Source organism: Aedes aegypti, chromosome 2 (assembly GCF_002204515.2).
Source record: "Aedes aegypti strain LVP_AGWG chromosome 2, AaegL5.0 Primary Assembly, whole genome shotgun sequence".
NCBI classification, from domain to species: Eukaryota; Metazoa; Arthropoda; class Insecta; order Diptera; family Culicidae; genus Aedes; species Aedes aegypti.
In genome coordinates, this window is record NC_035108.1 from 369,916,925 (window position 1) to 369,932,137 (window position 15,213).

Here is a 15,213-nt window from a genome sequence, read left to right on the forward strand (position 1 = left end):
CATAATGGTCGTTTGGCATAATGATTGAGTTAGAATGAATATCGGCATTTTCGAAGCTTTTACCGGGATCAACACCACTGAGCCCATAGCAAATTTTGTTTTGTAGTTTTTCAAAAAGCGTGGTGGTTGTTCAGAGATAATCCAAGCTATGAATGTCAAAAATTGTAGTGACATTAGAGAGCATAACTAAATAAAACTCATGTCGGGTCTGGTGGAAGATCTTTTTGGAATAATAATTTTCTCCACATCCCAGAACATAAAGTATCGTTGAGTTGTTGCGATATACATATTTGTAAATAGTAAATTGACAAAGAAAGTTCGCAGTTATTAATAAAGGGAACGCACATATATTGCTGCAGATCGAGCTCTATCCCAGTTTGTACGTAACACTTGATGAAAATTACTTGGTAGAAGAAGGAAAAATTCATTTGCAAAATATTAAAAGCTCTTATCCAAAGATCTATTATTGCAGCATAATGCAAAAATAGCTTATATACGAGAGCAGATTATTTTTCGTTTAAAATGTTTAAGGCGCTAACACAAAATATCTTCTCACAACATAACTCAAATGAACAACACATTTTTGAAAGAAAATATATGTGGCAAAACTTTTGAACGATTCAATATAAATTTTAATTTTGAAAGTGTACATCAAAAACATTGTCTATTATCGAAAGGAGGGAAATTTTTTTCCAGCATATCTTGAAAGGAGATCTTGTGTTTGCAAAAAAATATGTTGAATATTTACAGGTTCTAAAGTAATTACCCAGACAACCAGAAATCGCATGAAAGTTCACGTTACAACTCGTTTATTCATACTAATTACATCAAACCCGCAAAACACCGTGGATAAACTCGTCAGATTGATGAGTTTCCTCGCATAAAGCACTTCTTTTCTGAGTTCATTTGTACATTTTGTTTCATCCCGTACACTCGTACAAAGTATCCGTAGCAGCTGTCAAATCACCATTTGTTATCATTAGTTAAGTCGCATTAGATCACAGGTTAGATCGGTAGAATATTTATACACTCGCATTGTATGTTATTACTCATCACATAATATATGCACGCATATCGCCTCCACTTTTGTACGTAGAAGGCCTTTTCGCGACATCTTATAAGTGAAATTTTGCACAAACAAAGCCTCCAGGTGATTTCGTTATACGTACATTTTGGTTGTCTGGGTATTATTCTAACAGCACATCTTGCAAGAATTGCGAAATAAATAAATGGTGAACATTTAGCTTGACTTAATAATACAATTTAAAACAGTATAAATATAGAGAACAGCCTATTTTTAGAAGAAGGCAAAATTTATGATTAAATCGATAAAAGATTGGACGCCAAAAACTATTGCGGCAAAATAAAACGAAAAGACATCAAAAATTGCGTTCAGAATTATAGCTCTTGTCCTACTTTTCCCCGAATGTCGTTTCTCTGAATGTCGGTTCCCCGAATGCCAGTTCCTAGAATGACTCGTTTTCCCGAAAAGTGATGCAGTTTAAATAGGTGCTATAATAGTCTTTAGTGGCTGGAAGGTAAACGAGCAAGAACGATAAGCAATCAAAAGAAGCAGGTATTCTGTCATTCTTGGCTCTACTCATGGTGGAAAAAATATTGAGGGCGGTAAAACTCGTTCTTTCGAATTAAATAAAGAAGGGTGCTTATCAGATGGCCCTGAAATGTTTAAAGTTACGACAAGTATGAGTGCCACAAACTTTTCGAGGAAGTGGACTTTTTGTTGAAGCGGGATATACGGGGAACTGGTATTCGGGATACTGGCGTTCGGGGTAACGACATTCGGGGAACCGACATTACGGGAAAAGTAGTACAACCCATCAAAGTAACTGCAGTAATCGATTTCTCTTTTCGCTGATAACTTAAGCAGATCAATGTTATCAATTGCCACCATTTTGTCAGTTGGGGACAACAAAATATCTAAAAAATAAAGAAATCTTAAAAGAACAGCCTATGTATATAAGAAGGTGAAATTTGTTTCAATTTCAAATCCACATTTTTTATGCCTATAATTTGGTTACATCATATTTAAAAAAAATCCAATGTTTGAAAGAAGGGTAAATTAGTGCTAAATATATCAAAATCTTCCGCTATTCCAATAGCGGAACTCAAAAGAAGAATTAATATTTGAAAGAAGGGTAATTTCTGCATAAATTAAAAAATATTATTGACAATAACTTTCCTAATATGCTTTAGTTTATTCAAGAGCATATGATAGTAGAATAAAGTGACACTTTGTATCAATTATTGTCAATTATTGACTCCATAACAAGCCTGATGTCATCAGAAAGATTCAATAGAAACGTAAAAACAAATCTCATCTTAAGAAATTCTTGGTTTCAGACTCATTATGCCAAACGACTATTATGCCAAACGACTATTATGCCAAACGACCGTTATTCCAAACGACTTTATGCCAAATGGCCATTATGCCAAACGACTTTATGCCAAACGGCTTTATGCCAAACGACTTTATGCCAAATGACCTACCACCACAACATTCGGTTGCTTGTTTTCACCCTGATAAAAATGTATCAAGGCAAAATAAACACTGTAATGGAATGTAGTTTGTATTCACTATTCACAATCATTAATGTGTGTCAATCGTTGTGATATGTAATGGGGCTCCTCCTTAAGGCTCAAAAAAGAATCGAGCAATTGCCAGAAATGAAAGAGCAGTTCTCTTCTGAATGTACAAACAAAATTAGAAAAATAAAACCGTTCGTTTAATTATTTTATCAATTATGAAAAACGGACGTTTTTGTTTTTCGTGGTTCGGAAGAAAACTGCTTTTTTAAATTTTTAGCAATTGCTCGATTTTTACTTGAGCCCAGCAAGAAAAACGCCTTATTCTTTGAGACTTGATTGTCCTTTTCGCTGCTAATCCCCTATAACAAACAACACTTCAGAAGCAATTTGTTTATATTATGATAAGGCCTTTAGCACTGGAATAATATGAAAAGCGATTTGATTAAATGACCGCTTTTATAGATGGCTTGCTAATTGATATGATTAGATTATTATTCTGACGGGGTTGGTATCTAATAACTATCGCTACTGTTTTATAAGCAAAAGGTCATGGATTCCATCACAGGCACTCCCCTCAATCTATTCAATCATAGCAATTGCTAGAACCAGAAACGGACAATAAACCGTTTTACTAAGCTTCCTATTACATCATTATAGCATGCCTTTCTTTATTCCTTTCGCCTGATAGATAGGCAGTCTGCTAACCTTAAGCAAGCTTGCTATAAAGTTGCCTTGCCCTCAACCCATACACTTTCGTATGAACTGACGTAGATGCAGGGGTATATCCGGTCTACTGTGGGTCAGTTTTAAACAAAATGCTCGTTCCCTCATTGGTCTGCAACCTGACGTTGGTTGGTTGATTCCTTGTGAAGCTGTAGCTGATTTGGCAATACTGGTGAGCGACGTTGGCTGGACGAAGTTTCTGTGGGGGGCTGGCAATCAAACCCAAGACCTTCCGCTAACGAAGCGCAAGTGTAACCTCGAGTCTACGAGACCCCCTTTATTCGTATGATTTACACACTCAATTTACAATGCCGAATCTCGGCTAATTTCAATCGAGATTCGCACAGCCGATTTGTCAGCAATACAATTACCTGGGATCTTAGGAAATAAAAGCCGAGTATTGATCAATCGTGATTTTTTACTAAGCAACCGAATAATTTGTTAGCTGATTAAAATTGGAAAACCGAGATACAGCCGAGTGTGTCATTTAAGTTTTAAAAAGCAAAAGTTTTTTTTTGCAGGAAGCCAAAAAGTTTATTTTTAATCATGCTTAACTTTAGACACGGGGAAAATAACTATGTGCACGGAGTAAAGTAATGCCTTTTATTTTCATTTTTTTTAGCTTTTTCTAAAACTTCCTAGCTTAATCAACTTGAGTACGAATTTCACACCTCGATATAAAATTTAATGTTCACGCTCTCTATAAACATTCTGCAATCCAGTTCAAACTGTAATAATGTCAAACAATAGGTTGGTTGTGGTTTTCCATGTGTTTATCTACCCGTTATCAAAGTTACCCCAATACCAAAAATCGATTTTCGATTATACAAAAAAATCAAATTTTCAATGACAATCGATAACTAAGATACCAGTAGGTATTTGTTTTAAAAATATATATTTAAAATTCAGATAATTCATATTTTCTTCAAAAATACTATCAAAGTTACCCCGTTTCATGGTATATTGAAATAATAGTTGGACCGAAACGATGTTCTTGGTCCTCCAAGGACTCCATCGAATATAGATTTCATAATAGTAACCGAAGCATTGCATTGATTGATTCCAGCTGATTTGTTTTTCAAGGACTTAATTAAACATAAAAATCTCCATCGAATACAGGCCTAGCTCCGCGTTGGCGAAGGTCTATTAAGATGCGTGAAGGTTTAAGAATAACTACGAAAGACCGCGATCATTCGTGAAAGTAGACGAAAATGGGTTAAAGTCCGCAAATGACCGCTAATGTCGCGTTGAAAGTTCTCATTAGCCTAAGCAAAAATAATCGAAGTTCCGCGAACATCTGCGAAGGCAATGCTTTGCGAAAGTCTGCAAAGGTTCACGAAGATCTGCAAAATTCAGCGAAGATCACTAAATGGTCGTGAAAATACTCAAAGATTCGAAGAGGTAGAAGAAATGGCCTGTGAAATTTCAAGGATTCCACCGAAATTGATTATGTATATCGCTTTACATGAATGGAGGTCTCTTGATCTTCAGTATAACTGGTTATCTATCGTTGCTATTATGAACGCATTGTGTATTTAACTCAAAGAACGTTCAAGGGCAATTGTGTTCTTTGAGTGAATAGGACCAAATTAAAGCTCGTTCAAATATTGATTTCAGAGTTATATTTTAGAGCAAAACATTTTTACGTTTAACTTCTCGTTAAAGCATGATTTATTTACAATAACAAAATATTAACAAAGTGATAACTTTTTTGGTTTTCAATATGTTTGCACCATTTTATCACAAATTTTCAAAAAACTCTTCTAGTTTTAGAATTTATGTCGATTTTCCCTAAACAATCCGAAATTCCATGGAGGAAACAATACATTGATAAAAGCCTGTTGTGAAAAAATGAAGCGATTTGGTGCAACCATTTTTGATACATGAGCATTTATGTTTGTGGTATCACCCTGGCCGTAGTAGGATCTTGCAAACTTAGAACAAAAAAAAAGAAACAAACAAATGGTTCTTCTTGAGCTACAGAGCAACTTTGCCGAAGACGACACCTTTCTAAGTGGCTAGACTACTAAGATATCCGCAAAACACAAGTTTTATGCATACTAGCGCCGCCTGGTGGCATAATTCCGTACCAGAATGACCATCGAGCTACTGAACAACTCTTCCGAAGATATCAAACTTCCAAAACATCAGGATCTAGCGATATCAAAGTTTGCATTCTTATCCCTCAAGGTTCATGCAGTGAAAGTCAGAAAAAGCGCCCCTACCGGCCAAGTTCTCAACTTAAAGGACGATCCTCAACTCCTAAGGGTAGATCGTACTGATCAATGAAACTTCTAATATCAACCAATCATTATTAAATCACTATCTATATAACAAGTTTAGACATTCAAACATTATATTTTAATAGTAAATTTTGTTATTCATTTGCAATTCTCCTCTATCCAGGAAGGTAAGATATGATTCTTAGGGAACGCTTGATCCCATAGCTCATAAGTCCAGACACTTTTCTGTTGCCAGAGTCTGATAGTGGCGCGAAAAGTGGCGCAACCTTCGAAAGTTAAAATCAATAGCACTTACTTATTCAAACGGTGCATGTTTACCGTAGGATCAATCATTCATAAATTTTAGCTTGGGTGGCCCGGAAAAATTGAATTTTCACCATTTTAGGACGAACCGAGTCATGTTTCTTTTGTGTTGGTGTATCTACATTTTGCCATAAAAGATACATCAGTGCGCCTGAGTGATAGTGAGTTTGCCTTTGTATGGATTATTCATTCATCCGCGTGTACCAACGCGCTTCTTTGCTGACTTCCCATTCATATTCTTTCAGTGGCTTCTAAAACAAGTTATGTAGGTGTTCTTAATTGGCATATAACATTTTTTAATTATTGCATAAAATCACATCAAATTCGGCATCTGAAATCGATTCTAGCAAATCTTTGATTGAAACATCAGTAGGATCGATGTATACTATTAGCCACACAGCTAAGAACAAATATTCGTATAAAATTGAAAAATAAAGCCAGCGCCAACTGAAAGCTGTTTACCTTGGTTTTGTGGAACAAATATGAAAACTACAAAAAAAACCACTAAAGGTACATATCTGACTATAGGGTTTATGGACAAAAGGTCGAAAGACAAAACTTCTAAAGAACAAAAGGTCGAAAATGATTTGCTTGGTGGACGATTCTTGTTCTTCGACCTTCTGTCCTTTCGACTGTTTTTCATAGATTCCTTATCATCAAGAGCAACTTCCTGTGAATGAAAATCTGATGTACAAAAAATGCACATTGAACATTGCGTGCACCTATCCATCGAAATTCAGTTGCAAACTCTTGTGAAGAATTATATCAGCTATTCGAGAAACACTGCACCGTACATCCGAAGTGCGATTATTTTCCGAATAATTCCTGCTTTTCGTACTTTAAAAGCATGCTAGTCAATGGGAAAACTTACACATGTTTCCTCGGGCAGCGATGATACCTGCTTGGCATAAACGGCACATCCTTCGACAGGGTGGGCACAGAAGTAGGCGGCCGGCGTGAGTCGATTTCCGGTGCCTCGATTCCACGCCAGCAGGGCAAACTCGTGGGCCGCATCGATGAAGAACTCCGTCAAGGTCTGGCCGGCACTCGATAGCACCTGAACGAGTCGATCCACGAGTGGCACGGTTAGAGCGATTCCGGCCCGCAGGTACGGATAAAGGAAGCTTGATGGATTTTTGAAAAACGCAAAATGATGAATAATGGTTGCCTCGCGGTCGTGCAGTGGATATCCCAGGAACAGCTCCTGCCAGGCGATGGACGTGGTTGGATGAGTGGTTTAGAAAGAGAAAAATGACCGTTCCATTAGTGCAAAATTGCTTCGGATAAAAAGGGCTGCTGCTGCTGTTGAGGACACGCGGAGGACTAATCGGGTGGATTTTTCGGACTATTTTTTTTGGGCGTGGGGACTGAACACAATTAAAGGAGCTATTTTTCGTACCAAAATGATTAAGATGGATTCTCTTGATAAGTTTTGAATTTGTAATATATTCAAAGGTGTTTCTGATAAAAAAGTAAAAATTTCGCTGTGTTTCTATTCCTATCCCACTTAAATTGAATAAATGAAGCGGAATTGATGGAAAAATTGAAAGTTACACATAAAATGTTTAACCAGTTGTCTTCTAATCAATATTCTTAAAAATATATCCTTTTCTATCCAACGTTATCGTCACTTTTATCAGCAAACAGTCAAAGGATTAATTCCAAGTGGTCGTAAAAATACCTTGAGCTTGCACCATCATCTTGCAACTACATCTTTTGCTTTCACCGTTCAGTTGTTCACTTGAGAACAAGGGCGTAGCCAGATGGCATGGGGAGGCGTTGCCTTCCCTGGCCGATGGAAAATGAATTCGAAATAAACTGGTTTGTTATGAAGATACACATATATCTTCTTCTTTCTGCAAAGCCTGCTTCTCAGATTAGTGTTCTTATGAGCACTTTCACAGTTATTAACTGAGAGATTTCTCTGCCGATTGACCATTTTTGCATGTGTATATCGTGTGGCAGGTACGAACAGACTTCTATGCCCTGGGAATCGAGAAAATTTCCTTTACGAAAAGATCCTCGACCAGTGGGATTCGAACCCACGGCCCTCTGCATGGTCATGCTGAATAGCTGCGCATTTACCGCTACGGCTATCTGGGCCTCATACACACATATATATTTTGTTTGAATTATTCGGAGATTGTTTTCGGTGTTAATTTTTATCAAATATTGCGGCATCATGAATTTATTGGAGTTCATTTTGAATTCATGTTTCTGCCATATATCATTCAAAGATTTTGTTAAGAATCCGCAAGAAATTTGCCAAACATTTTTGTTATGATTTATTTACGTATGCGAACCCTCCGAGCAAAATGTTTGAATTAAAAGGTACAATAATTTGAGCATACCCTCATAAACCTTTTTGAAAACTTTCATTAAATTTATTCATGAAGTCTAAGGCACAAAAGCATAATTCATTATAAAGCTAAACATTATATTAGAAAAGTTACTCTCAAGACAGTTCTAAAATGGAAATTTGTTAGAAAACTTCGCAAAAATAAAAATCAATATAAATTCTGATAATATTTATAAAAAATAAATTGGAGATTCATTCGAAGAAATTTCACAAAGGAGTACCGTCAAGCTATCATTCATCGCGCATTTAATAAAAATCTGCGCTTCAAAAAATTTTACATTTTTTCCAAATTATTTAAAGCAAACTAAAATAAAACTAAAAGCGTGTAATTATACCATAATTCAGGTAAAATCTAAAAAAAAAGTGCGTATAGTTTTCGTCATGATTTAATTTCGTATCTTGAAAAAACGTTAATGGTGGAGCAACTATGTTGCTAGTACTGTGTGTACTAATTTTTAAGGTTACTTAAATCTTATTTTACAATAAAAGCCATAGAATGTTGAAAAATGGCTGATTTTTTTCATTAAAATCGTTATCGTTGACTGTATTGTCCAAATCATTTCATATACGCTCAAAAACTTAATATGGTGTGGTTAAATCATGACATAACAATAAATCCAATATTACCCAATTATTCCAAGCCTTTCACACTAATACACGGCAATAGGAACCATAAATATTGACAAGGGTCCATTCACCGTGCATTTGTGTTTCGACTGAAACTCAATAAAAAATCTATTTTGCACAAAATATCATGGATCATTCGATGGAATACATCTTACTAGAAGTATTTACAGCTAAAACTTATTAAAATCATGAAAAATGCGATGCTCTAACGTTAAAATGAAAAATGTGTATTTTTGGCGTTTCTTCTAAGAGGCTTGGAAAATCCCATTATTGAACAGAATTCACATTATCTTGACTACATAAACTAGGTTTTTCAAAATTCTTTGTGACAAGAACTTCTTCATTTCATCAGTTTTATCTTGTTTTGCTGCCAGAAGTATAAGTTGTGAAAATTGTATTCTGTAGAAATTTGTATATGTGCATGGTGAATGAAGGACGCACGGTGAGTGGTGACTTAACGGTATCTCTAGGTAAACATTTCCCAAGAAATGTCGTCAGAATTTAACCAAGCATTGCTTCTTAAATTCCTCGAAGAATCACTACATTGATTCTTCCAGGAGTTCGCTTAGAATATGTTTAGGACTTAATAAGGTCCAAAAAATTTTTTTCCCGGGAAATGCCACCAGGATTTTTTTTCCTGGCATTCTCTGTAAAAAAATATTATGACTTTTCTAAAGAGATGTGTTCTTGTTATATGTTTCTTCCAAGAATCAATCGAGGTATTATATGTAAGAGCTGCATCAGCAGTTGCGGTTTGTATTTCTCCTATGGAATACTCGATCATTTTAGAGGTTTCTCCGAAAGTGTTAACTAAGTTTTTTGTTTTCTTTAGTTCAGCTGAGGAATCCTTATGATTTTCCATATTATTTCTGTGTGGGGGAGATGACATCAGTGTAGGATTACCATATTTGCTCTCACTAAAAAGAGCACATTGTTTGAACTCTGTAAAAGAGTACTTAAGAGTACAATTCTCGCGTTCAGTATCATAAGGGCGTAACTGCAACTATTTTTAACCGATATTTTGGATTCAGTATAAACTACTTATCGTCCTTTCTCATGCTGCATCGTAAAATGTTATGATAATAGATTGGATTTTGTGTACTAATCCAAAGAGAAAATCGAACAAGAGAAATCGATCACTGCAGATACGCCTATATGATACTAAACGCGAGAATTAGCCTCCAATGAAAAATTTGTGATGCACTGTACTAATTACTAATTTCGACATTTTCTTGCAAAACATGTCTGATTCTTAATCAAGTTTTTCAGAGAAACACTATTCTAAACTTTTCATCAATGATTTTACGAAATTTTATTCTTATTTTTCTCACCAATTCTGCTTTCTTACTATATTGAACATTCACTCTGAGTAAATAGATTTTTTCAATCAATTTGCCAAATGTATTGATATTTGGTTTGTTCTTCTTTTATTGACATGTTCTTTCGAATTCAAGAAGATTGACGGTATGTTTTGGACATAAAACGAAACTGTCCCCAAAAAGGCCCTCGTGGAACCATTGCCAGAAGATCTGGAATGGCCTCATCTGTTTGTACCGAGGGTTTTCTTCTTTTATTGACATGTTCTCCCAAATTCATGAAGATTAACATGTCGCACGGTATGTTCTGAACATGAAACGAAAATCTCGAAGACTTATTCAAACAGACTCAAGTCAGAAAACTTAGCAAACTTATTTTATCAATCCAACGTGTTTCGCAGACGAAATTCTACACGTTCCGCTCTAAATCAACTCGATTTTTCACGTTTAATTTCCGAATTAACAAAACGACGAAAGTAAGATTCTCCACTTTTGCAACCTAACCGCTACTTTCGCCGCTCCGTTGTATGGGAGACAAAGTGACTTAAATACGAATCAAAACAAAACACTACTTGAGTCGATTTTACACTGGTACAAAAATGTCGTAAGTAACTGATTGAAACGGCTTATCATTTTGTCATACAATTTTTGTGGGAAGTGTTAGAAACTACTTTGAGTTTTAATGCGAGTTGATTGCATGCAAAATATAAGCGATGTACACAGTAAAAAATATGTTAAAAAGGGGATTCACTATAAAACAGTTTTAGAAGAAAGGTTGTGATTCTTTTTAATTCAATTTCTCAAAACAGTATGAAAGCTACTAACGTCTATTTGAAAAAGTAATCGAGAAATGTCCCCAAACTGAACCTGGCGGAACCGGCTACGATGTTCTTGAACGGTCCACTTATTCAAATTATGTTGAAATGATGACAATCGATCATTATCTCACGTTTTACATAAAAACTTCAGTGTTGTAACTGAAATAAATAAAAAATAATGACATTTCCCGAATTTGCCACCCTCGTGACCCCAGTACAACCCGGAATATCTCCGGCAGGGTTCCGAATTCAGCATTGTCCATTTATGACAAATTACTGAAATCTTTTTAAAGCACACTGAGGGTGGTTTCAAAAAAATCTAATAGAAATTGACGAAACGGCAGCTATTTGAAAATGCCTTGTCGGAGGTCGGTAACGTAAAAGTTAATTTCAATTCATTTACTCTAATGTGGTCGAGAACAAAACTGTAGCTGCTACGAATTTTCAATCTGATACATAAACAACTAGATTGCATACTCAAGTGTTAATTTTCGGCGTTCATGGGGACATTTGGTTTGAAATGTTACATTGTATTAAATACGCAGTTCACGATTTACGCAACTTTAAGTGAATACCCCTACTGTATTCCAGATAGCAAGTGTAGTGCAGTAATAGATATCCCTGAACATTGCTTCAATTTTGAGCAAAAAACTGGTTTTGAAAATCTGTAAAACGGTTGTGGTTATTTTTCTCTTAACAATACGTTTACAAATAGAGAAATTACTCTAGAGCTGGAAAGGTCTCTATATCTAAGAGCTTTCAAACTTGGAAGACGTTTCGCGTTCAATATTAAGGATTTTGGTAACAATGTTGTATATAATAGATGTGTTTATAGGTTTTTTCATTGAATAATACATGAGAAATGGCTTTGCTCAATCATGGCTTAAATTACGTAACGTGTAAATCTAAGATTTTTTTGGTGTGCGCGGATCATCTGCTCTGCAGTTGTAAATCCAAATTTTGAAACCCCCTGCCCCAACCAAGTGAAAACTGTAAATTCAAAAAAAAAAAAAAAGAAAGTGATGAATAATGATTTTGAGGTTGTTCGAATACCAGCCCTACACACCATAAAAATCTTAGATTTACACGTTACGTAATTTTAGCTTCAATCATGCAAAGCCATTTCTCATGTATTATTCAATGATAAAACCTGTAAACACATCTATTATATACAACATTGTTACCAAAATCCTTAATATTGAACGCGAAACGTCTTCTCTAGAAGAATGTTGCATGCAAAACGGCTCGGTTTACATGATTTTCACGCTTAAAATTCAATCATAGAAAAGGCACATGACATGACAAGCCGTCGATCCATCCATGTGCATTATTTTCGACAGAATATTCAGCGTAGAATCATGTAAACCAAACATTCTTGTTTGCAATTTCACTTTGAAGATGCAAGAAAGCATGCAATATTGGCGAATGTTGCATGTAAGCTCATGATATGTTTCAGTTTCACTCAATAGGGTGCAGAGCTACTTGGGCCCTTCCATGATTCACTTTGGCATGGGGAGTTTTTCTCGACCCAATTGTCTGAAACTTTGCATTGCGAAACACATCAATACGACGCATATTGTGGCCAAATATGAGTTCAGTAGCTTTCAAAAAACCCCACTGCCGAAGTGAATCAAAAGTGCCAAGAATAGGATCCGGCTCCCTATTGCAAGCATTTTCGAATGCAATGAGACAGTTTACATTAATTATCATTGAATGTTCAGTTGCAACTCCTTTAAATGACTATCATAAAAAAATCACGTGCCATGTAAATTTGAGAATATTTTGCTGTGTGATAAAAATCCTGGCTACGCTCATGTATCTACTCGTAAAGCTGTTCACCTAAGAAGTATATGTGGTTTAACAATACCCTGCAGTTACTGGGAGTACGCTGAACGATGCGATGAGTTAGAGATGATAGTACCGATTTTTTGCTCCAGTCCACCCACCTCCCCGGACGAACGTGGTAGAAATGGCACACGGAAAACCAAACCACCCAAATTGGCCTTCCAGTGTTTCCTGCTAGGTACTCAACTAAAGCAGCCTCCAGATTCTAGGACCGAGTGTCGTATCGCTTTTACACTCACCTGTCGATAATCCTCTTTGCCCAAATGGTGTGCTAATAGACTCACGTTCACGTGGCTGTCCTCCTCGCAGATGATCAGCCAGCGGGTTCCGGCGTGTGAAGCTTTCAGAATGCTCGCCCGGATGTGCTTCAGGATGGGTGTGATAGCCCAAGAGCCCTCGTGGTCGGCGAAAATCTCCTGTGATAGATGCACATTCTCACTGCCGCCGGTCGGTGATGGTAGTTGGTCCTGATTTTATTTCGCGCCGGAATGGCATTCGAAAAGCGATTGCATAATTTCAGGAGAGTTTGGTTTTGCATATAAAAACAGTCGATGTAAATTGAAGCATGAATAAATTTAAGAGGAAGTTTCAATTGGCCGTCGCTCGGAGATGGTTTTTACAAGTGTTGTTGATATTGATGCGAATTACTTACGTTTAGTTTCAACTGTTGCTCGAGGATGCTTCTTCGCAGTGCATTTGCACGCTCGTAGTGGATCGCAGCCGATTGACTCAAAATTAGGTACGATATTTCGTGTGGTGCTGAAAGGAGAAATAATTGCATTTTGATAAATATCTTCGAGGTCGTTAGGGAAATACCTGCAAGTGTTTATAAAAATGAGCTATATACTAAACCATTCTGTAAATTTTAAGTATTATTTGTATCGTTTGACAGAAATGTGAATTTCATGTGACAGTTGTGTACGATTCGACAGTATCTTAAAATTATTCTCAAACAATGTTTGCAGCGTTTTTTTTACAGTCAATCTCTTAGAGTTAGGTAGGTGAAAAGTGCAACCTTACTGAAATAATCAATATTTCGAGAAAAAAAAAGCAGTTGAACAGAAATAAATACCACACATACCAAACATATTGGCAATAATTTGGTGAATAAAGTTGTGTCAAAATATTAACCTGTTCTTAGTTACAAAGTTAGTTTAGTTAGTTTTGCAACTGATTGTTTTAAACATACTTTTGACCTATACATGGGGTAAGAGTTCGAATCTAGTGTGGGGAAAAAGTTCGCTGACTGAAATAAAAAATATCGATACTTTTATGCCATGCATACTTTATACCAGTCATAAGATTATGTTTGTAGTAGAGATGGTCGGGTCTCGGGTTTTCAAACTCGACAACACATACAAAATTATCGGGTACGGGTCGGGTCCGGGTTTGAAGAAACAAAATATGTCGGGTACGGGTCGGGTTCGGGTTTGAAAAATGTGAAACCCGACCATCTCTAGTTTGTAGATATATACACACTAAATTTTCGTCAAAAATTGCCTAAAACAGGATCAGTTGTAATGTTACTCAAAGTGTCAGTTTGTCACAGAACTAAAACAAAACGTTAAATTTTGGCGACTTTTTTCCCCCGATCATGCAAATTTCGCTAAGCCTTAAGATAGTATGTGGATTTCAGGCAACTAGCAAATTTTATTCGCGGGATTATATATGAATCGAACTTTTGTCCCACTATGGGCCAGAAATGTTTTCCAAACATTTATTCAAAAACTGATACGCCTCAAAGTATTCTTACAGACCTGGAAACGCGTATAAAAAGCATTGAATTAGATTTTACTTTTATTTTGCTCCATACAATGAATGTTCGGGCAAAAATTAAAATTTTACATCTAAAAGCAACAAATAGTCATAAATTGTCTAAATCTCAATACATTTTCATAATATTTAGAGTGAACGTCTTTTATTTTGACAAGCTCTTGATGAACCAACAAATATTATCTGTCAGATAACTGAGAATAAAAAACAACAAAAAGTCTACAATCATCATCAAACCCGCGACCTTTGGATTTTTAAACAGAGACGCTGACCATTCGATACCAACCATCTGAGAATTGAAGGAAATGAGAGCATCATGTTCTTCGTTGCTTGAGACTACTCCAAGAGGTTGCCCAATATCTCACTGTTCAATCCGTTTGTGTTTTATTTCATGTCAAAGAATTAATTTTGATCTTGTGAACATATTATGAACATATGAGATCAAAATTTGTTCGTTTCGAGACATGGCTTTGAAACTCTTGTCTGCCCGGGATGTCATTTATAAATTTTGTTTAGAATTGAGCTAGGAATTTTAAAAAGAAGCTCTTATTGACCCACTCAATCTTTTGCCCCATATCACTCTATGCCTATGCTACATTTTCCGATGATTTTTCTACATCTAGAAGAGCAAGACCAGTTGAAAATCCTGAGTAGAGTTT

The 15,213-nt window shown here is 36.0% G+C and overlaps 1 protein-coding gene across 9 annotated transcripts in view; it reads right to left on the bottom strand.

The window, feature by feature from the left end:
- LOC5566374 (beta-1,3-glucosyltransferase) overlaps positions 1-15,213 on the bottom strand; it is a 121,019-nt gene that overhangs the window by 19,951 nt on the left and 85,855 nt on the right. For 8 of the 9 annotated variants that reach the window (XM_021846675.1, XM_021846674.1, XM_021846673.1 and 5 more), the window contains exons 3-5: positions 13,434-13,540; positions 13,021-13,248; positions 6,688-7,020 (exon numbers count right to left, since the gene is read on the bottom strand). In XM_021846675.1, coding sequence (XP_021702367.1) covers positions 6,688-7,020; positions 13,021-13,248; positions 13,434-13,540 — 668 coding nt within the window. The remainder of the gene's footprint in view (positions 1-6,687; positions 7,021-13,020; positions 13,249-13,433; positions 13,541-15,213) is intronic. The other variant, XM_021846679.1, reaches the window with a different exon arrangement.